The sequence below is a fragment of the Polypterus senegalus genome, chromosome 15 (assembly GCF_016835505.1).
Source record: "Polypterus senegalus isolate Bchr_013 chromosome 15, ASM1683550v1, whole genome shotgun sequence".
NCBI classification, from domain to species: Eukaryota; Metazoa; Chordata; class Cladistia; order Polypteriformes; family Polypteridae; genus Polypterus; species Polypterus senegalus.
Window position 1 is genome coordinate 3,432,867 of NC_053168.1, and position 25,837 is coordinate 3,458,703.

Sequence of the window (25,837 nt, forward strand, 5' to 3'; positions counted from 1 at the left end):
CTGATTCAGGGCTACAGAGGATGAGTTATGAGGAAAGATAAAAAGAGCTGAGCCTTTACAGGAGATGAAGAGGAGACCTGAGTGAAGTGTTTAAAATTATGAAGGGAATCAGTCCAGTGGATCGAGGCGGTGACCAGTGTGATCGCTGTCCAGTTTTGGGACCATCTGTCCGATTTGAATCTTCGGTACCGTTCATAACATTGAGTGCAGACACAAAACACAAGTGTCATAACCAAGGTATAAAAGAAACATAAATACCAACAAATGGAACAAAATTAGTCAAACAAACAAGAAATATAACTTTGAACCCCAGCCAGGGGAGACATGCTGGCTGAAACATGACAGAATGTTCTTTTAATACTAAAATCCTGAAAGAGTCTCTTTGGGTCGTCTTTCGCCTTATCTGCTATATTCCTCTCTGTCTTTTAGCCTCCCTACTGTCCTTTTTATTGGTTGCCGTCATCTTCTCATACATCCAATGATTCACTGTTTGGATTCAGCGGGTTGGAAAATGGATGGATGGATAGTCCTATATGTCTTATTGTCTGTTTCTTCCTTTGCAGCTTCTTTTTTAACTCTTCATCAACCCACTGCAGATTTTTTTAAATTTCCTATTAATTCCAGATGTAGGTGTGTACCTGCCCTTCATTACATGTAAATCATTTTCAAACCTGTTCTACTGCCCCTCGACTGTCTCCACACTTACAAGCTTATCCCAGTCTATCCTTCTTAGACTTTGCCACCTCTGCTCAAAATTTACCCTACCAAAGTTAAACTTAGCAATTTTAGTCTTTGCATCCGCAATCTTACAAAACTCTGAGAACTGTATTATATTATGGTCATGTGACCCTAAGGGTCTTACCATCTCTAAACACTCAATTCTATTCCGATTAATAGAAAATACTACATCCAGACAGGCTTCACCCCACGTTGGTGCTTTAATATATTGAGTTAAAACAGTTAGTGATTACCAGGATCCTGAGCTGTTTCATCGTGCAGGCTCCCCAAACTGACCTGACTCATTACTTCTAAAAACACCTGCTCTTGTGCTTCGCTATTTCCAAGGTTATCCCAGTTAAAATTCAATTAGTTAAAATTCACCATGACTATAATATCCCCATGTAAACTTTCCTTTTTAATATTACCAAAAAGATGTGCATTGAAAATATTGGGTGGCCTATAACACACTCCTAAAATAAGTCCCCTTTCCCTAACGTTTTCTAGTTGAAGCCAGACGTCCTCACTAAGTTGGAACTCGTCGTTCAATTGAAGAAAAATTGAATTTAAATTCTGTCTGACATAAATAGCAACCCCACCTCCTTTTGTGTTCTGTCTATCCTTCCTAATATGTACTCTTCTATGTTATACTCATCCTCATGTTTTTATTTTTATTTTTAACTAGCTTTCCGTTAGTGCCACAATATCATAAGTATCCTCAGCTACATACAACACCAACTCATTGTTTTATTTTTGATACTTCTAGCATTAAGGTTAACTGTTTTGAATGTGCTGCTCATTTTACTTTGGCCCTTAAACTTGAGTTCAATTGACATTACTGTGCATATTTATCTTTACACTTGTGTTTGTTCCTCCATGTGCCATTCTAAACCTGGCCTGTCCTAAACTCCCTGACCCATTCTCTAATTTAAACAATCCTCGACTAGCCTACTCCTACGCCTCTCCAGCACATTGGTGCTCTTCCAGTTAAAACGTAACCCAGCGCGGTGGTCCCATCTCTTCCAAAAGGAGTCCCAAGGCCCCATAAACTGATACCCTTTTACCCTACGCCATGATTTGAGCCACACGTCACCCGTTCTAATCTCCTCAATCTTACCTGGAGTGCCATGTGGTAGAACTTCGGAGATGGCTACCTTGTCAGTTCTGCTCCTCAGCCTGGCACTGAACTCTTTAAATTTGGATTGCAGAACAGACAGACTACCCTTATGTATGGCACTGGTATAACCAGGGGATACTCGCTATAACTTTATCAAATATTTACAAAGTATAACTTCTACTGGGGAAGGACTCTGTCTTTGTCTTGGACTCTCTTTCTTACAATTTCATCACCTCCGTTGTCATCTGTCTGCAGTTATACAATTAATTAATGGACTGATGTTGCTGGGTTCCATTTGCAGTTTCTACTTTGTTTATGCGTGTTTTAACAAATCAGTATCTTTATACAGTATGTGCTAGCTCTGTATTTAGTAATTGGTAATAATCTATTCTTCCATTTTGCCTTTGGAGATGTCGCAGCAGTCTGTGTCGGTAGTTGGTGACAAAAAACACATTCTATCGTATTATTGTATTGTAGTTCTGAGGTGGCCATGACAGATTGACAATCGAGCTCTGAGAAGAGGACTCCATGTTACTTCCTTGTATGCAAAGTAGAGGGAAAGTATTGTAACCATCCAAAAATTCCATTTTGAGATTTTGATGAATCTCGACATTTTAGACCTCCCTGAGTGCGAAAATATCATTTTTGGAATTATGTCTGTGTGTAAACACGATAACTTGACTTTGCTTTCACTTTGGTCAACCAAATTTTGCATACAAGTATTAGGTACAAAACATAGACTTTGGTCAACTATTAGGCTATTTCCATTAACTGGAAATGGTACTTTACCTTTTATTCATGCAGCTGCAGAGTTTGATTTATTCAACTTTACTTTTAAAATAATGGTTGAAAATATTATTCATTTGATTTGATTGTTTGTTGATGGTTCTTTAATGTACATAATATAAAAATCATTGTCTTGTGGTTTACTCCTCGATTATCCATCTGCATATCTGAGTATACGAGAAAGTCGAGGAGAGACCACTCCTAATTTTGTTCTTTTTGATATTTGCTCTGTTTTTTAAGACATTCATTGCACACCCGCACCAGGGCCGTCTCTCTTTGACTTCTTAGAGTCCAGGCGGAGGGGCTGCTGCTTAAACTCGCCTGTTAAGGTCTACTGAGGTGTCCTTTTTGTCATTTTGGGCTATACAAACAATTGTTGTTAAAAGTTGCCCAGGTTTTCTTGAGCCGTGTCTATTTCTTTCACAGTTCTTATGCGTTTTCGTTTGCTTCCACAGGACTCAGTGCTCTTGTTACTGTTGCTCTGGAAGGAGCTTCAAGGATCGACGATATTCATCACCTTGATTTTGGAGGAAGATTTCCATACGTGCCTCAATTAACCATCGACAATCCTTCGATAAGCATCTTATTGAACCGAATACTCGTAAGTATTCCAGGTGTTACGTTTCCGCAAAGTGTATAGGCATATGCGTTTGGCATTTGATTCATAAATTACTACAAATTTCTATTTGATCAAACATTATAATCCTGGCTTTAGTGTTTAACAAAAACAACAACATTTATTTCTATAGAGTGGTCCAGATCTAATAAAGCAATTTTCATTACACTATAACTTATTAAGTTTATTACATAGAAAATCAACCGAAAACTCCTGGACCATCGAAAAGTGTGCGAACTGACGACGTGAAGAATGGTCTTTGCGCCGAACTGGAATCGTCCCCACGTAAATCAAAGTCATCCAGACGATCTGGATCTGCATAATTAGATCTGGGCCACCCTGTATAGCACATCTTCATACAAACAATGGAGCTCAAAGTGCTTTACAGGATGAAGAAAGAGAAACAAGACAAAATAAATAAGAGTTAAAATTATTGAACACTAATTAACATAGAATAAAAGTGAGGTCCGATGGCTAGGGTGGACAGAAAAACCAAAAACAAAAAAATCTACAGGGGGCCATGAGACCACCCAGCCAGCCCCCTCTAGGCATTCTACCTCAAATAAATGACCTCAATCAGTCCTCATTGTGTTCAGGGTTCTCATGGAAGAACTTGATGATGACGGTCATGTGGACTTCTGGCCTTTAATCCATCAATGGAGGGACATCACGGTGCTTTGATCAGGTGGTGGTGGCGCAGGTTATCACCTCAGAAAACCGGAAGAAGGACAACAGAGAAAGTAGGGGTTAGTACAGTTTGTGGAGCCACCATGAATAATCATGATAATTAACTGAATATACAGAGCATCAGGATTTAACTAAGATGAAGCTCTGAGAAAGCCATGTTACAATAATGAATTTTTAGCATTTTTTTAAAGTGCTCTACTGTATCAGCCTGGTGAATTTCTAACAGTAAACTCGTATTCTGGATTTGAGGCTCATAACAGCAGAAGGCCTCCCGCCTCACCACTTCTTTTAAGTTTAGCTCTTGGAATTCTAAGCAGACCCTCATTTGAAGATCTATGATTTGAGTGCAAGATGACAGGCATTCCAAAATATAAGAAGGAGCCGATTATTTAAGGCTTTATAAACTCTAAGCAGTATTTTAAAATCAATTCTAAATGGCACAGGTAACCAGTGTAGTGATGCTAAGACTGGTGTGATGTGCTCGGATTTTCTTTTCCTAGTTAAACCCAGTTTTACCATAATTTTGAGTGGTAATTATTTCTGGATGAGCAGTCATAGTAAATGTGGTGTTTATGAATATAAGCTTCATCTGACAGAGTTGGGGGGAATCACCATCTTTACTGATCGCTGTTAATAAATGAATTAAATAATTTAACACTTATACAGCAAAGAGTCAGGAACTAAGGGATTCTTTTCCATCATTGTTTGCCAGCAGTGTTGACCAAAATAGGCAGGTTTCATTTTGCATTCAGGTGAGATTGGGCAGCCTGCACTGGTACAGCGCCATTGCCACACCCACCACACCATGAAACAGCTCGGGGTCCCGGTTGGTAGCCCACCCCATGCAGACACACAGTCCACTCCCACCCTCGGGAAATGACCCACTATCTGCCACAGCTTGGTGTTACGTGGGCATCCCCTTAGCCTGGTCTAGCCTCTCGGGTCCTCAACAATGAGGATCACCCTCGGGTAATCGTGCCACATGGCCGTAGTGCCGTAACTGACGCTCCTTCAGGTCATGTATCTCATTCAGGACTCCATGAGAAACACAAAGTCAATCCAGTGGCACCCAAGGATTCTCCAAAGAGACACACATGAAGGAGTCCAGTCTTCATCTCAGTAATAGATATGTGGGTTTTTAAAGAAACTGAGTGCATTACCAATTGATTGAACCTTTTACAAAAATGTCTCCCGTTTTGTTTTTTTTAATTGTGGTTACTGTCGTCAAGATGACCGTTTCAAGTCATATAACTTATTTATGCTCAAAGCTATCCTGCAGTCTCATAGTTAACAGACTAGACATAAACTTTCCAGCTTTGATAAGGTTATATTTCAATATGGGGGCAGCTGTTTTTATTAATTTTATTTATGTCTAAGCTACAGGAGACAGCAGGCTAAGTCTGGACAAAAAAAAAAACACATTTTTAAAGGTCATTGGAAACGGCCCGTCGGAGCTTGAAAGTGGAGCCACAGTGAAGAAAAAAATAATCGTTAGCGCTTCAGCTGAATAGACCCCTTAACCCTTCACTCTCAGATATGAAGGTGTCCCCCCAAAGTCCAAAGACATTGGAACAGTTAAACCAGCCCCTAATATGTGTGTGTGTGTGTTCACAATGAAGTGACATGGCGTCCTCTCCAGGTGGTGCTCCTGCTTTGTGCCTGACGCTTGCCAGTATTGGCACCAGCTGCCCTGCAACCCTGCTGGGGATAAGATGGATGGAGGGGTGGATGGTTGGCTTTGCATTACTTTGTGTTATATGGCAGGATATGCACTCCTGCTTCAGAAATAATTGGATGAAGGGCTTCCAAATCCATTACATTGCCTACAGATCAAAAAATAATGCATGAATCAGAGTGTGCGTGAGGTGCATGCTGGTCTAACACAGTGAAACTGGCAACCCCTCGGCAACAGCAGCACTCTTATGCAACAGGCATTAGTCAGGGCCACGGCTTACTGAGACAAACTAAACTAAAATAATTGAGAATATTAAACTAGAGCTAACAAGCACAACACAAGAGCGGATCGACGACTTCTAGTTCAGCACCCTTTTGTTTGTCTGGCACCTCCCAACAAGTGACTGGAGTAGAAATAATGCTGTATAACAGCAGATGGGTATTGAAGGGGCAAAAATACTGGCAGAAGGACGACCTAAGCGAAGTGCTCGATATAAGCAAAAAAGAAGGGCCAAGGGTGGAGCCCAATGAAGACAAAATGAGTGGCTGAGGGTGGAGCACAATGCAGATGAAAGGCGGAGCTAAGAGTGGAGCACAATGCAGGAAAAAAGGAGGGGTTAAGGGCACAACCTACTACAGGAAAAATGGAGGTGGAGCCCAGTTCAAGCAAAAGGAAAGGCTATGGGTGGAACCTGATTTAAACAAAATGTGTGACTGAGGGTGGCGTCCAATGCCAAGCAACGGAGGGAATAAGAGTGGAGCACAATGCAGGAAAAAAGGTGGGGCTAAGGGCAAAACTGAGGGTGGAGCACAATGCAGATGAAAGGCGGGGCTAAGAATGAAGCTCAATGCTAAAAAAATGAGGAGCTAAGGGCACAACCTACTACAGGAAAAATGGAGGTGGAGCCCAGTTCAAGCAAAAGAAAAGGCTATGGGTGGAGCCTGCTTTAGGCAAAAGGAGTGGCTAAGGGTGGAGTCCAATGCCAGCCAATGAAAGTAAAAGGAAGGGCTAAGGGCAGAGCTGAGGGTGGAGCACAATACAGAATTAAAGCAGGGCTGAGTGGCGCTCACTGTTAAACAAAGGAGGGGCTATGGGCACAGCCTACTACAGGGAAATGGAGGTGGAGCCTGATTTAAGCAAAATGAGTGACTAATTGTGGGGTTCAGTGCCGGCCAAAGGAGGGAATAAGGGTGTAGCACAATGCAGGTAGAAGTAGGGGTTATGGACGGAACTTAATGCAGGTAAAAAGAGGGGCAAAGGGCACAGCCTATTGCAGGGACTATGGGATGAGCCCAATTTAGGCAAAATAAGTGGCTAAGGGTCCAATGCCAGCCACAGGAGGGAATGAGTTGGAGCACAATGTAGGCAAATAGGAGGGGCTGAGGGTGGATCAAAATATAGACAAAAGGATGGGCTAAGGGTAGAGCTAATGGTGGAACACAATGCAGGTGAAAGGATGAATAGAGTGGAGCTTAATGTAGAAAAAAAGGTGCTAAGGACACAGCATAATGCAGGGAAAAGAAGAGGCTATGGGTGGAGTCCAGTTTAGGGAAAAGGAGTGGCCTAAGGGTGGAGTCCAATGCCAGCCAAAGTTGGGGATAAGGGTGGAATACAATGCAGGCAAAAGGGCTCAATTCAGGTAAAAGAAGGAGGTAAGGGTGGAGCTAAATATAGAAAAGAGGAAGAAATAAGGGTAGAGCTATATGCAGAAAACAGGCGGGGCTAAGGAATGACCTCAATACAGGTAAAATGAGGGGTTAAGGGCAAAGCACACAAATGGCAGTAGGAGGAGATTAATGGTGGAGCTCAATGTAAAAAAAAGGAGGGATGAATAGTGGAGCTCAAAGCAGACTAAAGGAGGGGCTAAGTGTGGAGCACACTGCAGGCAGTAGGAGAGGCTAAAGGTGGAAACTCGGTACAGGTTAAAGGAGGGGCTAAGGGTAGAGTCCAATGCCAGCCAAAGGGTGTGGTTAAAGGTGGAGCCAAAGGTGGGGCTAAGGGCAGAGCTAAGAGTGTAGCACAAAGCAGGTGAAAGGAGGGGCTAAGGGTGGAGCCCATTGCTAGCCAAAGCTGCGGTTAATGACAGGGAGCGGGCACTGATACAGCGCATTGCCTCACCCACCACATGACAAACCAACTCAGGATCCAGATTAGGACCCGAGTGCAGCCATGCAACGGGCGATACCTCAGCACCACACCAGTTCAGATGGAGTGGAACAGTGTGAGGTTTTATATGGTGACTGGAGTGCCAATTCTGCCACCAACCCCCAAGTTTTTCCCTGCAGGTTGGAGGGCCCATATGTAGGGACGGATGCAGATTAACGTCATCTCCAGGACGATGATAGGCGTCACTTTTATTATCAATTTTTGCTAAAATATAACAGATGTATAAATGATGTGTAATACAAACGGCAAGGAGTTCAAGTCTCAGAGGTGCATGGCTTCAGTCTATTTCACCCATTCTGGTTAACCCCACCTCCATGAAACAGGAGCCATCCTAAAATGAGAAAAGCCATACCATAATTTTACCTTTCGTTTGCCCAAGTATCCCAACATTTGTTTTTAAGTTTCTGCTTTTTTTTTCCACTTTCAGAAATTCCTTGTTCAGGTGGATGTTAATCCATAAATGGTATACGCAGTGATCGGCTTTCATATAATATTTTAGAAATTGTACTAACTGTGCTAGGACTTTAACCCCATCTCTTCCTCAGTGTAACCAGAATGATTTCTCTTTTTAATTCAGCACATTTTCCGGAGCTGATCAATGAGAATTTAACCATCTGCACTGAATTGTCTTCCAGGACACCGTTGCCGAAAGGGCCTGCTGCTGTGCTTTCTGCAAATGTATGGGCACCAGAGGACCCATCGGCCCATACGGACAAGTTGGAGAAAAGGTAAGGGCCGCGAATCTCGTGTAACAGTTCAAAATGAAAAAGTCAAAGCCAAGAGTTGTTTTTCAGAGCTATCTAGGGTCGCGCGTTTCCATTTTATGTGCTCAAGTAGAAAAGAATTCTGCTTGTTTAATCCTTGCTTTTCAGCTTTAATTTCCTGAACATGTGCTTAGTCTTCAATTTAGAAAAGAGGGGAGGCCATGAGAAGATTAACGGTTTGCATAAATTATAAAGGCTCCCTTCAGCCCCTGCGTTTGGGGTCAGCGTGTTGGCACCTTTTTGAGGACTACTTACACGTTTTCTTTTTCTGCTCATGATGGTCCTCTTCCTTGTCTACTCGCTAACGTTGGCAGACTTCAAATGTTATCGCAGATGGTCACCTGTGGCCTGTGAAGTCATGAGACAGAACGCACGAGACTCTCACGTGTCCTAAAATGCACAAAATGTTTCTGAAAATTAAACATATATTATTGTGACTGGTCCAGTGGAGATCTGTGGAGGGAACCCTTTGAGTCCCTTGGAAGGGGCGGCTCCTATGCCAGTGGTGAAGGACAATTTTTACATGATGGCGACCCTAACTGAACAATGCGAGGTGTGTTTCCTGAAAACAATCGATCTTTGTGAATAACGAACAAGATGGCCAACAACATAAAGAATGCAGCAAGTATGTTTTTGTGAAAAGAAAAGGTTTTGTTACTCGACAGTTAATGAACGAGATCAAAGTACTTTGTTGTCCGCCACATTACAAAAAAACAGACTGTCGATAAGGGGATCATCAATCCTACCTTTTTCATTGGTCAAATATGCATTATATGGTCACGGCAGACATGTGCAAATGTTCAAAAAATCAGGTCAGGTTGGGGAACCTGCGCTGCTACAGCACCTACCGCACGACAAAACAGCTCAGGATCTCAGTTGGCAGCCCCCCCGGGTTCAGCCTATCTATCTGCCCACCCATCTATCTGCTGCAGCCAGGTGTTACATGGGCATCCCCTTGGCCTGGTCCAGCCACTCGGGTCCTCAAAAATCAGCCAGATCTCCCTCAGGTAATCGCGCCACATGACCGTAGTGCCATAACCGACACTCCCTCGGGTCATGTGCCTCATTTGGGACTCCGTGAGCAACACAAAGTCAAACCAGCGGCACCCAAGGATTCTCCGAAGAGACACACATGAAGGAGTCCAGTCTTCATCGCAGGTCACTGGATAGCATCCATGCCTCACAAACGTCCTTTTGCTACATGTGACTTGCTGGCTTTCTTGGTAAGGTGACTGGCTGAACCCTCAATGTTTCTTATGGACTGTATTGTCATTTTAACAGCAATCGTGTCATGATATGGGCCAGGTGATAGTGGCTACCCGCTCAAGCACTGGCACGTTACACTCCACACCTTACCCTAGCATGCAGAGGAGAGGCGCTATAAGGCTGCACATGGTGTCATGCCCTCAGTTGTGGAGTACGGCCAGATACTCCAAAAAAATCCTTTATAAAGGCATGAATGAGCTAGGAAGAGAGCATGGTGAATTGAGTGATCCTTTAACCCCAACACTGCATAATGCCAGGGGTCACCCCCACAAACCCCCAGTGACGAGAGAAGCTGCCGTGACAACAGAATTCAACATGGCACCCAGAAATGAGACGAAATTCAAAACAGGCAACAGTTTCTCTCTGAATGACAGTGGGCACCGATCTCTACTGGGCACTCCTGCTGAACTGCAGTCCTCTGGGTAGCAATGCCATACGTTCAGCAGCAGACCAATGGTTTCGCTTTCCCAAAACAGAAAACAGAATAAAAGACACAAACCCTAAAACTGAACAGAATGAATGATTACACTAAGAGACTGTACTTAACAGAGCCAAGATGTCAGTCCAAAAAACGGAAAGTAGGAAGACGAGCTTCATTTCTAAAGCTTGTGTATGCACAAAAAGGGTCTCGATTGTCGGGTGGATACAACTCCCCACGCAAACATCAGGATTTATGGAAGAAAACTTGACGTTTGAACATTCTAGGGTGCAAATGCTGACCTTCCATTTCGTCGTATCGATGAAGTTGACATCTCGACCCTGGTGGCCACGCTCCTAGGAATGTGAAACGTGACCCCAACGATGGATGGTTACACAAAATGCTGCCTAATGTAGAAAAAGTCATAAGACCCTGTGGAACCCAGGGGTGTGTACAGCCGCCCAAACCCCGACACAGATGGGCAGAGACACAAGTGCAACACTCTTTATTTCCAGCTGGGCGGTGCTCTTCCTCGCTCCCCAGAGCACAGCACAATAGACGCACCAAAGTTCAGCTCACAGTCCTTTTCTTCTCTCTTTCTCTCAGCAAGCTGTCATCCACCTCCTCCCGACTCCGGCTCCCCGAGTACTGGAAACTGGCTCCTCTTATAGGACGTCCCGAAGCACTCCAGGTTCCCAATGAGCTTCTTTCAGCAGCGGCAGCACTTCCAGCTGTGGTGGGAGTGCTGCCAAACAGAGTCTTGGCGTGGTGAAACGACGCCTGGTGCCGAAAGAGAAAATAAATCAAAATGGATTAAACACATTTATTGTATTCACAGAGAGAATAAAAAAACATTATTTTGAATTTTATTTATTTACATAAATTACAATATTTGCGATCAAATTAACACAATATATAAAAACAATAAAGATTCAGGACAGATCAAGATTCGGCCTCATCCTTAGCCTCAAAGCCACCACTCCGCCCCGTTTTTATCTGCTAGAACACGATTACCTCACCTATTTCACCTGTTTGAACCCCCTGAACAGAAGAGACGCTCACAAGTCTGATGTTGTGTGTTTTATGTACCACAATAGAATGAAAAAATAAAAAAGGGCGGAGATGGTGGCTGAACCTGCCATACCTGGAAACCCTTCACACAGCACCTGCTCTGTCAGGCAGCACGTCATTGGTGGTCAGAAGAAGTTCAAGCTGGCGGTAGCTTTGTGGATGGGATGCTTTCACGGAGTTGTGTGATTTGTCACGTTGTACTGCTTCTCGTTAACCCGAGTTTAATTCCTTCTTTTTGTAAAGTTTTAGAGCTTGGGGGGGGGGCGCAGACGCAACGTTGATTTGTCAACCGCCTTCCATGAATACTTGAATCCATGGGTTACAGATCTTGTGTAATAGCAATTGTTTTTTAAAAAAAAGCACAAAGTCTGTGACATTGACCAGAGAATTATGGGTGTGTCTGTGTGCTTTCCCCATTACAGAAGAGCACTAAGCGTCTGACTGTGAATGTTTTTTACAGGGACACATAGGACGTGTGGGAAATCAAGGCCACCCTGGTGAAGAAGGCTCTCCGGTAAGAAGGCTCTGCTGATGATTCATTAAGCTCACATTCCACAGATGTGCCTCAATTCTCTTTTGAATGGCGGGAGAGGAGGAAGATGAGGGCCAACATACACAGAAAAGCTCACTTAATATGTGTGGGCACAGTGGCCAGAAATGCTGCTCTATTGGCATAATTAAAGAGACACTTTTCAAAAATCCAAATGTTCTTTTACTTTCAAAAATGAAAGTAATTCAAATGCAGAATATTAATTTCAGTCCTGAACAGACAGCACTTGTTATGTTTGGAAGAACTCGGTCACATAACTCATGGAGTTGAGGGTAAAAATGTAAGACTTACTTTGATTACATTTTTACACCAAACATGATTGAGGAAAAAGTATTGCTTAGTATTTCACATTTCTTCTAGCTATGCCACCTGTTTAAGAATGGGTTGAAATCTAAGTAATCAACGCCAACTTCTGCATATTCAGCATTAACATTTGCTGTGCACCATCCATTGGAATGTATTTCATAATGCACATAGTAATAAAATGCATTGCATTTTTCATTCCAGCAGATGGTGCATCACAAACATTTGTATTAATACAATGCATTGCACATTTCATTCCTACAGATGGTACAAACATTTAAAGTAGCAAAATTAATTGAATTTTTCATTCCAACAGATGGCGCATCACAAACATTTACAGCAATAAAACGCATTCCATTTTTTATAGTAATAGATTATGCATCACAAACATTTGTAATAATAAAGCGCATTGTGTTTTTTTGTTCCAACAGATGGCACATCACAAACATTTGTAGTAATAAAATGCATTGTATTCTTCATTCCAACAGATGGTGCATTAGAAACATTTCTAGTAGTAAAATGAACTTCATAAATGCATTGCATTTTTTCGTTCCAATAGATGGCACATCACAAATAATAACACTACTTTTATGAAACCCATACCAAATGGCACAAAACATAGCAACCGGCCAAACAGTCAGATACGTATTCACACAATATTTATTATGTGGGTTGTTTATTAATTTCACTACCTGACTATGAAAATAAATTCGGATGGTCCAACTCACCTTGATGCAATCCCCTTGACTTTCACACACTTGGTCCAATTTGCCTTTAGTGATTTAACACATTTAGAATAGAAGGATTCATCCTGGTCCTCCAGCCAACCTGGCACCGCCTCCTTGAGGTCATTATCATCGGGAAAATCGCCATACACATAGGATAGTATTAAAAATTGTTTGTGATGTGGCATATGTTGGAATGGCAAATACAATGCACCTTATTAGTATAAATTGTTTGTGATGCACCATCTGTTGGAATGGAAAATGCAACACACTTTATTACTACAGATGTCTGTGATCCGCCATCTGTTGAAATGACAGATGCAATTCATTTTATTACTGCAAGGTACTGCACTAAAACATCTACAGTGAATATAAGGTGGTCTGTGATGATTATTTCGATTTCATCCCATCTTGAATGGGTAGCACAGCTAGTGAAGCGATATTACTGTACTTGAAATCACAAGACACCTAGAATTTAAACTAAAATGACCCACAGGTATGTCCAGTATGCTTAAACACAGGATATCATGGAGGCACCACTAACTGATACGTATTGATCCGTGTCAAAACTAGTTTGTATTTTTTGTAAGTAAAACATGAGATGGATGAAAATTAATTTGAATTCATTTATTGGGGGTTCATCTGATTGTTCATTTCTATGACGATTCTTTAAATTTTTGAATTTTGAAATGACCTCCAGCTTTTTTTTTATCACAAGTTCCTGGTTAAACAGACGTTAGACTCCCACTGTAGTACTCAGAATGTTCCTGCTGATCATATTTGAACGTCTGTCAGATCTTTTATTTTTCTTCTTTTTTTTTTTTGTTTTCCCCCCTGTGCCCACCTTAAATAAAGGGCACAATACAAGGTTGTATTGTTGAATTATAAGCTGCATGTTGTATGATTTAAAGCTAATTTACATATCTTATTCGTGCAGGGAGGAAGGGGTCCGCCTGGTGTGACTGGACTTGCAGGATCTCAAGGATGTAACGGAAGAATTGGACAGAAGGTACGTCAGGCCTCGGCTTCTGATGAATAACTGAAACTTCTTGTGTCTGCTGTGTTTGGCCAGAATATCAAAGTGTCGGAAATGCAAAGAGAGCAAATCGAGAAAGCATTGAAAACGCAAAGAAGTGATATGAATTACACAGCAACAGCCTTAAACTCGGTGACAGTGCGGAGACCAGTTTAATCTCTCCATCAAAAGACGGATCTCAAGAGCCGTTCTTATAAGGGGATGAGGCGGATGAGGCTGTCGTGAACTTGGAGTCCCAAAACACAGACATCCTGTGGCCACGTGCAGCAATGATATGGCACAAAGTGGATGAATAGCTGGGACACCAATTAGGTTGTCCAATTTAATAAGTCCAACAAAAAATATGCGTCTTGGCTTCAATAAGCAGCCCACTTGATGAAAATAAATAATAAAAGCAATTTGTCTCTTTCCCGTGGAAATCAGGGGTCCTGCGCTTTTCTGCGTATTGCAACTGATGCCTCCTTCTGCACAGCCGGGCGCCTTATATGACAAAACCAGAAGGGGCGGGGCCATGTGCCCTCAATGGGCGGTGTCTCGGTGCTGTGGGGAGAGAAGGGGAGGCGAATGTTAGCGACAGCGCCCCCTCTCGCCCTGGCGGGTTTTCACATACCTCGATCGAGACTGTGAGGCGCTCCTCTGATGCGCGTGCGTGACAATCTCAGTAACTTCCAAAGGTGCCCACTGGAGGGCAGCATACTGCTAAACCCCGACTAGATACGAGAAGGGCTTTGTAGAATCTTTATAAAATTAAAAGGTTCATTCTTAGTGAAAATACTCAGACATAATGTGAAACTCCATTGAACGCAAAGACATAAAGGAACTGCAGACAGCAGTAAGGCGATCCTAAGCAAAACAGAATCCAAGCCGTAGTCAAAAATCGGAGCACAGGGTCAAAAATTCAGGAAATCCAATAAATCCAAGAAACGAGAGACAAAGTCAGTAAGTAAACTCACCAACTCCCAAGTGCATTCAAAATGAACCGTCAGGAACTGTGAGAGAGAGAGAGAGAGAGAGAGACCCTCCGGACTGGTAGGGGGAGGGCAGTTCTGGGTGGTGATTGGCATGTGATTGGCAGGTGATTGGCGGGGACCAACCAGCAAACACATGGAACACAACACAGGCAGCTTATAGGCAAGACCAAAAATAAAGAGCAACGCACAGAACCAAGAAAGCAACATGAGCATAAATAAGTGGCACAAAAAAAGACATGAAACAGGACGACAGAGAAATGTCATTTAATAATGGAGTGTATTTAATCAAATGGGCTAGTCAGAGTGGAAGCGAGGATAATAACAATAATGATGCATTTTAATTATATAACGCCTTTACCATACTCAAGGCACTTTAAAACACAAACAAGAACCTCCAAAAGAAATTCTGTCCTTATTTGATAGAACAAAATGGGGACGTTTTCCTCCGAGGACATGGCTCTCGTTTTTATAGAAAAAAAAAAAATTCAACTTAAAATTAAATTAACGAAAATCAAACGGGAAGCACAAGCCTCAGTCAGATGAAACTTTTCAGAATACTCTCAAGTCTGAGCTAACAGTAAATTTGAACTCTGGTCCAAACTTCAAATGAAGTTATCCTCAGCAACTATAAAATAGTGGGGGGATCAGGGAAAAGTACCAGAAATAAGACCGAGACCCCATTAAAACGTGACGGTGACATTCCGGGTTGGCTCCACGTCCTTTGGCAGCCTGCCGATAGTCAGAACTGAGATGAGTCAGGGCAGATGAGGCAGGTGAAAGTGCAGGGGGTCCTCAATCACGGTCCTGCGGGTTTTCATTTAAAAAAATTCTCAGTTAGACCCCATTTATTTACTACTAAGGTAATACACTTCTTGGGATTTTAGCTATCTGGCCTGTTACAATTCAAAACCCTTAATTGCCTATTTTAGTTTTTAGCAGCTGCTTTTAAGTTTTAATTGTTGCCCGTTTAATTACATCGGTCAAAAAGCATTTTGCTACTGGGATTCTTTCACTTGTTCTTTAACAAATTTCACGTGCTGACTGCAAATCTGAAAACTGTTTTCGTCCCGCAGCACGTCTCATTTTTTTAATTATGATGTTCTAGATCTTGGACAACTAGGGTGACTGGACAGTAAAGATGGATAACCATTTTGATTCATACCAGTAATTCTACTAGGGATGCCACACGCTACTAGCAGCTGTGAGTTGTTTACCAGTGGCGTAGCCAGCGTTAGTGCCGCCCGGGGCGGGGCGGGGCTTCAATTTGCCTCCATCCAACATATCTGAATATGTTAACCTATTTAATTAGAAAATTAAAATGATGTATAGAGAAAAATTAAGATACATTTTCTACAGATTTATTCCTATATATAGAGAAACAGCAATGCATTTTCACATATAATAATTTATAAGCATCAACTAGACAAGAATATAGTATAGATGCCCTAATAAGCCGTGTGCAAATTATTAGTTTAATATAATTATGCGGCGAAAACCAGAAACAGTGTAGTGTACAAGTGATAGGAGGGGATGATTTCTGAGCAGAGCAAGAACACATTCGGATTGATAACGAAATGAAATTATAAATTATAAATTAGTCGTTTATCTTCCTAGAAATTCTTAGCGGTGTAATGTTTCTGTTTATTTTTGTGATTGCCTCATAAATTTCAACTGCTGTATCTGATGCCGTCACAGGACAGTCTGAAAATTATTTTAGAAGTATTTGTGGGTAAAAATCTGAGAATTTTAGTTTTTTTCATTTATGATTGATATTTTTTTGAACCCTGCTGCTTACACACGAATTGTACTGAGCCTTTTGGCCAATAATGGCGCCCCCAAAATGTGCCGCCCAGAGCGGACCGCCCCCTCCGCCCGCCCTAGCTTTGCCACTGTTGTTTACCTTGTCATTATTAATTTTATTTAAAAATTATTCATTTTTAATTAGCAGAAAAAATATTTGTTACTGAAGTCCCCCCATGACCCCGTAGTTAGGATATAGCGGGTTGGATAATGGATGGATTACCAAGTCTTATATGACTCTTAAGCATAATGACACAACTCAGACTTGACGCTGCAGTAGGCAGTCAGTTTTACTGTCTCTTTAACATAACACTGCTGTAAGAGGCATTTTCCTAACCCTAACCCTAATTCATGAATATTTTGCTAGATGACAATGCATAATCTATGGGAGGTTCCTATAACCCCTGTAAGTAGAATTGTGTTGGTATATTCCTGCCATTTCTAACAGCTTTGAGTAAATATTATAGTTCAGTTAGTGACAGCCTTGCCATAAGTAAGGTGTGGAAGGCATAAGGTTTTAAACCGTGCCAACCGGCCTACGGGCCTTTTGATTGTGTGTGAAGTAAATATGTAAGACAACAGCACTTCATTTATGCGCTGTGCTGTATGTTTAAAGCATACAGAAGAAGACGCTAAGAATCTTTAAGTGTATAAGAAGTTAAGAATCTTTAAGCAAAGAAGAAGTAAAGAATTTTTAAGTACAGAAATAACTAAAGTTTCTCAAGAAAAGCTACATTTAGAGAAGATATATTTTTCCCTTTTTTTTGCCTTTTATTCTACGTGTGTAACTATTTTTTTTTTTTTATTCTTGTGCGGATTATTTGCTTTTAACTTTCACTAAATATTTTAAAACAAACTTTTGGACTGTGAGATTTCTTTCGACACGCGTTTTACCCGTGCTTGACAACACCTTACGCCTCGGCGGCTACAGCTGCTTTTCAGGACATTTTGTTCGTTAGATTCACCATTACTTTGAAAACTTTGTCAAGGAGATGGACAGAAACGGCGATGCATTTAAGAAATAAGTCTGGTCTCGAGAAAAGTGAAGCCAAAACTAAGGAAGGTGTTTTTGTTGGCCCTGATATCCATGAACTGATGCTTGACGATGAGTTCAAAAGGGAACTGAAGCCCACTGAATCAGCAGCAGTTGTCCAGAATTTTCTTGGCAGTCACAGAGCTTGCGGAGAACCTGCTGGTATCGTCTTCTGGTTTGTTTTCAGAATAAACACATCAAAAAAAGGTTGGTGGGACAGAGTCCAAACTCTAGATATCGTCCTGATATACAGTGGACCCTTGACTTACGAACTCACATCATTCGCGAGGGCTGGTTGTAACTCAAGTTGGTTGTAAGTCAAGACTATTTTTCCCATAAGAAATTATGGAAATACCCATAATGCGCTCCGAACCTCCCACAGCAACACTTACTTAAACTTTTCATAATAAAAAAGGGTTGAATAATGCGCATAATTTACCAAAACACCAATCATTTTTCTAATGTACTAACCAAAAAGTTATAGAAAGTGCCTAGCCTACCAGAAACAACACTTTCATACTGTACTCACCATTTAATTTGACATCTTTGGGCTGCAGGAAGGGAGGAGGAGGAGAAGAATGAAACAGAAGGTGGTTATTGTTTAGAAGGAGCCTCCTTATGCAAATCTTTTCTTTATAAAATTGTCAAGATGGTGGATTTCGACATGCTGTACATATTAACGAGATCGGTCATGAACACCACTCTCATATTTCCGCACAATTTCCTTCTTCGTTTCGATTGTGATCGCTGTTTCTCAAGTTAATAATGACAATAGTCGAGCACTCAGTTCAAAGCTGGTCGTGTTGTGAACTGCTGTAATAATACACTCCAAAGCAAGTCGGTGCTGACTCAGCCTAATGACATCATCATGTGCCGCGCCAGCCCGCTAGCTAACATCCCTTAACAATCGCTTTCTTTACCTTCGTTACCTTCTCTTCCTTCCTTAGCAGTTATGAGTCTTGCTTGCCATGGTCTTAGTGAATTATATATATAGATAAATCACTGCACTGACTGAAATTGCGTCCACAAACACATGTATCTGGGCTCGACTGACGCGCATACAACGCTCTCGGCTGTTTGTTTACAATCGCATTAGCGGGTACACGTGACCGCATTCGGGTCGTAACGCAAGATGTTGGTCGTAAATCAAAACACAAATTTTGGTCATATGTCAAGTTGTTCGGCATGTCAGGCCGGTCGTATGTCAAGGGTCGACTATTAATATTCAAAAGTATCAGAACATCAATGATGTGTATCTCAAAAACCTGACGTGCAGCTTCATTCCAATTTCAAATATGAAATCAGTGTAAAAAAATCTTAATAAAGAGCTGGTCGGAAGTTCCCAGTAGCACACAAAAAATATTTTTTTGTAGACCAGTGTTAACCAGACATTACTTATTAATGAAATTTTATAACCAATAAACCAGCAGCTCTGCAGATAAAGGGCAACCTTTTAAACCACCATCTGGTATCTGAGTTAAAAAAATAAATAAATAAACGAGAGGGGATTTGGAAGGACCGTTAAGTTTAAATCTATTCTAACATTCTCAGAGAAAGAAACACTACGGTGCAATTCAAATTTCCCTTGGATGAACGAACGCACTAACAAGCCAAATAGTTAAATGCCAAGTTTCATTATCAGCAAGGACCGTCTTCTAATTAGGAAATTGGCTGGAAGGAAAAGCTGCAGCCACTGCGGCCCTCCAGGGCCATGATAGGGGACCCCTGGCATAGAACCATCAAACCAGACAGCGTTCAAAAAGTGCAGGGCCTCCTTCTGAATAAATAAATAAATAAATAAATAATCTGTGATAAAACAGGTGATGTGGAGGTTAAAATATCAATAAATAATTAAACCAATAAATATTCCTTTAAAAAGAGGTGAAACACCCAATGTAAACCCCTGGTGCCACCTTCTGTTCTCAGGTCTTCTCAGCAAGAGGCGATGTCCTCCAATATGCACAGTCAGCATCTAAGACCCCCCACCCCCCCTCTGCCTGGCTGCCCCCAAGAAGGGAGCGGCCATACCCCTCCAGTGCCGTACGCCTTCTCCTCTTGGGGCCATGCCATTCCTGACCGCCCGCCTGCCCTCTATGGCGCCAGCCCCACCACTGTCCTGCCTATGCTTTCTTTTCATTGTCTCTTAACCTGCGTGATGTTCTGCTCCACTCCTTTCTCTCAGCTCAAGTCGCACTTATAGTTCTTGGGATGCCGGTTTGCTGGCGCTAATTACGGACCACCAGAGCATTAACGCGGCAATCAACTGAACTGCATGTATCTGCACATGAATGCACGCTCAGCTGATCCCACCAATTCAACCTTGGAGTCTCTCTGCTACACCACCACCACACACACACACACATAATAAGCTCGCCTTTATTTATTTATATATTTACTTCTTAAGTTAAAATATCCAAAACCATGGACTCCTTTCATGACATTTGACCCTTTTGTAAAGGCCTGGGGTCCTTTCAAACGCCCCATATAATGAGAGCGAAGTCAAAAGCAAAGTCCAACAGCAAACACTGGGCACGTGTCACCCACTCACAGGACGCGTTTGCCGGCTTCTCCTCCTGGAGTTGCGTCCTTCTGCGACACGCGTTTGCTTAAAGATAAGAACATCGACGGATGAATACCTGGAAAGATGAAATCACGTTTACAAAGAAAATCTGTAAAGGTATAATTTTCTGAAAATTGTTTGCTTTTTATTTTTCAGGGATCCCGAGGCATCTCAGGTGAAAAGGTAAACTTTTTCTTTGCCGTCTGCTAAGCAGGCTGATGTTATTGGGCTCTTTATTCTCTAGGGACGTGGACTGATATTAATTTGTGTATTCCAGGGACAAAATGGCGAAGATGGCTTGGACGGTATTTCAGGACAGGAGGTTTGGTTAACGTTATTCTCTATTTTTGTTGGTATTTGAACTAGAATTCATAGTAATGATTTCGTCTTCTTCTTATTATTATTTTATTTATTTTTTTCAACTTGTTTTAGGGAGACCAAGGGCATTCTGGGCAAAAAGGAGAAATCGGCCACTTTGGAAAAACGGTAAGTGTCACGATCTACTTGGATCTCCGTCCATTAGGCTTTTCTCCCTTGATTGGTTAGGGATCCCTCACACTCCGTTTATTTCTGAATTATTTCCCTTTATGTAAATGTTGGCACTGAGGAGGCGGAGCCTCTGCTGATCCCTCGCCTCTCAGGTGAGATGCCAAGCGGTTAACACAAGAGGCCGCTGCTCCATCCTCACTTCTGTTTGGTTTGTTTCCATCACAAAACCTGCCTAACACAATACCTTTTCTTTTATTATTTTTACATTATTAAAAAACAACATTATAAATGAAAATGTTAACAGCAAAATATCTAATAATTACAATAACAGTTGAATGAAGTTAGAAACAAATTACCAGAATAGTCCATCATCATGGGGAAAGGCAGCCAAGGCTGAAAGAGAGCAAGAGCTGGAGATGGACTGACACGGGACAGGGACGGGTCAATGAGCTACGAATTACCAAACGAATTCATCCAAAGATCAACACACACAAGAGATCTACAACCCACACTGCACTGCCATCTACAGAAATGTTCAGGTGACTCGTCCATCATAGGCTGCATGATGTGAAATGAGTCGACTCGACACACTTATAAAGATTCGGGGCAGCCACCCGTATGTTATTCCCGGCTGCAGTGGGTTGATTTCAATAGACAAGTGTCTTAGTTGGAGTCCAGACATGAACTGACTCAGGTTTTGAAAGCTGGAGGATTTAAGGAGAAAGACCAGAAGTCAACTTCTTCTGGCGTCATCTCTGGGGCTGGAACCGGAAGTGACCTCGGCTTAGGCACCAGAACCAGAAGTGACGTCGTTCCGGCTGGGTCAGACAGGTTTTCCCATGGCTGGTCTGCTAAGACAAAAGGAGAAGGTTTAGTGGATCCCACCACCCCCTGGCCTGGCGTGGAATTACCTTCACTTGGTCCATACAACATCCTCCAACTTGCACGTGCATGACAATAAATAACGGAGATGAGTCAAAGTACAGGAAGGTTATGGGGGACTGCGTCTTGCAGTGCAGGGAAGACGACCTGCAACTCAACATCAGCAAGACAAAAGAGCTGGAGGTGGACCTTCTGAGGGTCCCCAGAGGGAGGACGTGTAAATGGTGCAGAGCTACAAGGACCAACAAACTTGACTGGTCTGACAACACAAGAAGGCCCAGAACAGATGGGACTTCCTACCAGTCCATATTAGCCAGTGTGGTGGTCTCTGCTGCAGTCTCCTGGGGAAGCAACCTGAGCACAACACCATCACGGGGCGAAACCCCAGACACACTGGAAACCGTTGTGGAAAAAAAGATGGTGGCAAAATTGGATGCCATCATGAAAAATCACCTCCAGGAGGCGCTCTCTCTCTCTCTCTCAATTTTAGCCAGAGGCTCATTCCACCACGGTGTACTAAGAAGTGCTTCTGGGGGTCTTTTCTACCCACCTGTATCAGGCAATTCACCCAAACTACTTGCTAAGTTGATTAATTGATTGATTGATTGGTTGTATTATTTCTCCTGTCAGTCTGTATTCTTGCTTTTTATGCTTCTGCTGCTGTATGCAATTGAATCCCCCAGGAATAATAAAGTCAATCTAATAATCCAAAGCTAATGTCACATTATGTGACTTATGGTTAGAGGGTATGTCACATTTGCCCCCTGCTGTTGTTGATCTCATCGCCGGACCATTTTAATTTAAATAACAAAAAAACATTGGTCATGTCAAATTTAGCAACCGTGAGACGACTTTCCAACGCAGTCGTGCTTGCCCCTTTTTCTGACACCCAATAGCGCGCTGCCTGAGAATATCAAAGGTTAACGGCCACAGCAAATTCAGCTGCAATCTTCTTTTCTTTTCTGCTGTGGTGTGTAAAACATGAGACATCAGACAGACGAGCTTCTCTTCTATTTATGGGGTCCAAAAGAGCCACGTTTCTTATTCCTTGTCACTGCTTGTTATAAGTGGGACTTACCGCTGAGTACTCATTGATTGTCAGCTCTTACAACAACAACAACATTTATTTCTAGAGCGCATTTTCATACAAATTTACAAAATGAAGAAAGACAAACGAAAAACATAAATATAAGACTCGGTAATACTAAGTAACAAAGAATAAAGTAATGTCTGATGGCCGGGAGGACAGAAGAAACAAAACAAAAAAACTTCAGGGGGCTGGAGGAAAAAAAAAAAAAAATCTACAGGGGGGTCCCATGGCCACAAGACCACCCAGCCCCCCCTAACATTAATGATCTCAATCAGTCCTCATGCTTTTCAGGCTTCACATTGAAGAATTAGATGATGTTGGTCATGTGGACCTTCAGTCCCTCAATGTGGGGACAGCATGGTGCCTGATCAGGTGGTGGGGTGAACTGGAAAGAAAACAGCAGAGAAAGTAGGGGATAGTATGGATTGTGGAGCCGTGATAGAAATGATCATTCAATGCATATACAGAATTTCAGGGTTACACTAAAATGAAGCTCTGAAAAAGCCAGTTTATTAAAGTGCTCCACCGTATTAGCCTGGTGAAATTCTGTCAATAAACCCATATTTACGATTTTAAGAGCATAACAGCAGAAAGCTGCTCTTGGAATTCTAAGCAGACCCTCATCTGAAGATCTAAGTTTATGATTTGGCGTGTAAGGTGAGAGGCCTTCTGAGATATATGATGGAGCAGATTATGTAAGGCTTTGTAATCCATCAGCAGGATTTTAAAGTCAATTCTAAACGGCGCAGGTAACCAGTGTAGTGGGTGATGTGCTCGGGTTTACTGTTCCTAGTTAAGATTCTGGCCGCTCAATTCTGCACTCGTTGTAATCGGTTGATGTCTTTTTTGGGTGGTCCTGAGAGAAGTGCGTTACAGTAATCTAGCCAGCTAAAAACAAAAGCGTCAACTCATTATTTAGCATTCAGTATTGACTTCCAAATCCATAAAGAAATATCTGAGGACTGTTACAGTGGGATGCAAAAGTTTGGGCAACCTTGTTAATAGTCATTATTTTCCTGTATAAATCGTTGGTTGTTACGATAAAAAATGTCAGTTAAATATATCATATAGGAGACACACACAGTGATATTTGAGAAGTGAAATGAAGTTTATTGGATTTACAGAAAGTGTGCAATAATTGTTCAAACAAAATCAGGCAGGTGCAGAAATGTGGGCACCACAAAAAAGAAATGAAATTGATATTTAGTAGATCCGCCTTTTGCAGAAATTCCAGCCTCTAAACGCTTCCTGTAGGTTCCAATGAGAGTCTGGATTGTGGTTGAAGGTATTTTGGACCATTCCTCTTTACAAAACATCTCGAGTTCATTCAGGTTTGATGGCTTCCAAGCATGGACAGCTCTCTTTAACTCACACCACAGATTTTCAATTCTATTCAGGTCTGGGGACTGAGATGGCCATTCCAGAACGTTGTACTTGTTCCTCTGCATGAATGCCTTAGTGGATTTTGAGCAGTGTTTCGGTCGTTGTCTTGTTGAAAGATCCAGCCCCAGTGCAGCTTCAGCTTTGTCACTGATTCCTGGACATTGGTCTCCAGAATCTGCTGATACTGAGTGGAATCCATGCGTCCCTCAACTTTGACAAGATTCCCAGTCCCTGCACTGGCCACATAGCCCCACAGCATGATGGAACCACCACCATATTTTAGTGTAGGTAGCAGGTGTTTGTCTTGGAATGCTGTGTTCTTTTTCCTCCATGCATAACGCCCCTTGTTATGCCCAAATAACTCCATTTTAGTTTCATCAGTCCACAGCACCTTATTCCAAAATGAAGCTGGCTTGTCCAAATGTGCTTGAGCAGACCTCAAGCGGCTCTGTTTGTGCTTCCTCTTCATCACTCTCGCATACAGCATCTCCTTGTGTAAAGTGCGCCCAATGGTTGAGCGATGCCCAGTGACTCCATCTGCTGCAAGATGATGTTGTAGGTCTTTGGTGCTGCTCTGTGGGTTGACTCTGACTGTTCTCACCATTCATCACTTCTGTCTGTCTGAAATCTTTCTTGGTCTGCCACTTGGAGCCTTAACTTGAACTGAGCCTGTGGTCTTCCATTTCCTCAATATGTTCCTAACTGTGGAGACAGACAGCTTCAATCTCTGGGACAGCTTTCTGTATCCTTCCCCTAAACCATGATGGTGAACAATCTTTGTCTTCAGGTCATTTGAGAGTTGTTTTGTGACCCCCATGTTGCTACTCTTCAGAGAAAATTAAAGGAGGAGGGAAACTTACAATGGACCCCCTGAAATACTCGGATTCACCTGTGTATGTAGGTCAGGGGTCACTGAGCTTACCAAGCCAATTGGAGTTCCAATAATTAGTTCTAAAAGTCAATAAAATGACAACGGTGCCCACATTTCTGCACCTGCCTGATTTTGTTTGAACAATTATTGCACACGTTCTGTAAATCCAATAAACTTCATTTCACTTCTCAAATATCACTGTGTGTGTCTCCTATATGATATATTTAACTGACATTTTTTATCGTAACAACCAACGATTTATACAGGAAAATAATGACTATTAACAAGGTTGTCCAAACTTTTGCATACCACTGTACACTTGCAATGTACGTTTATCAAAATAAATATGTAATCATGTTGTCTTTTTCTGAATTTTTAGGGAAGTCCTGGTTCAAGAGGAACACCAGGAACTCGAGGAGAACCTGGCCTACGTGGGAATCCAGTAAGTAACAATTCAACCTTCAGTACAGTGAAATATCACACAGTCCACAAAATAAGAGCAGTCCAGTAATGCTGGCAAAGAAGCAAAAATCTCAATAATACAAGGTGTGGTCATCCGAGAGAATGACAGGCTGATACTGCAGTGAATTTTTGGGTGCCAACCCAGCTGTCCCCATTTACTTGTATAATTTAACAAAAATAATGCACAATGGTGTTCAACAAGAAATAAAAAAGGCAGCCCCTTAACATTCAGGCTAGCTCAGTCAACATGGTGACAGCAATTACAAACAGGCTATGGAGCTCCGCGCCTCTCCTCAGGTCACTTCAACCAGAAGTGATGTCTCCTCCTGGGTGGTCTCACTTTCATGGTCAAGAGACCAGAAGGGATGGAGTCAGTTGTCCTCACTGGGTGGTTTCTCT

The 25,837-nt window shown here is 42.1% G+C and overlaps 1 protein-coding gene across 1 annotated transcript in view; it reads left to right on the top strand.

Moving 5' to 3' along the window:
• The window catches only part of LOC120516009 (collagen alpha-6(VI) chain-like), a 202,962-nt gene that overhangs the window by 79,014 nt on the left and 98,111 nt on the right, over positions 1-25,837 (top strand). Inside the window, exons 12-19 of the mRNA XM_039737435.1 lie at positions 3,076-3,221; positions 8,400-8,492; positions 11,744-11,797; positions 13,799-13,870; positions 20,418-20,444; positions 20,539-20,583; positions 20,694-20,747; positions 25,356-25,418. Coding sequence (XP_039593369.1) covers positions 3,076-3,221; positions 8,400-8,492; positions 11,744-11,797; positions 13,799-13,870; positions 20,418-20,444; positions 20,539-20,583; positions 20,694-20,747; positions 25,356-25,418 — 554 coding nt within the window. The remainder of the gene's footprint in view (positions 1-3,075; positions 3,222-8,399; positions 8,493-11,743; positions 11,798-13,798; positions 13,871-20,417; positions 20,445-20,538; positions 20,584-20,693; positions 20,748-25,355; positions 25,419-25,837) is intronic.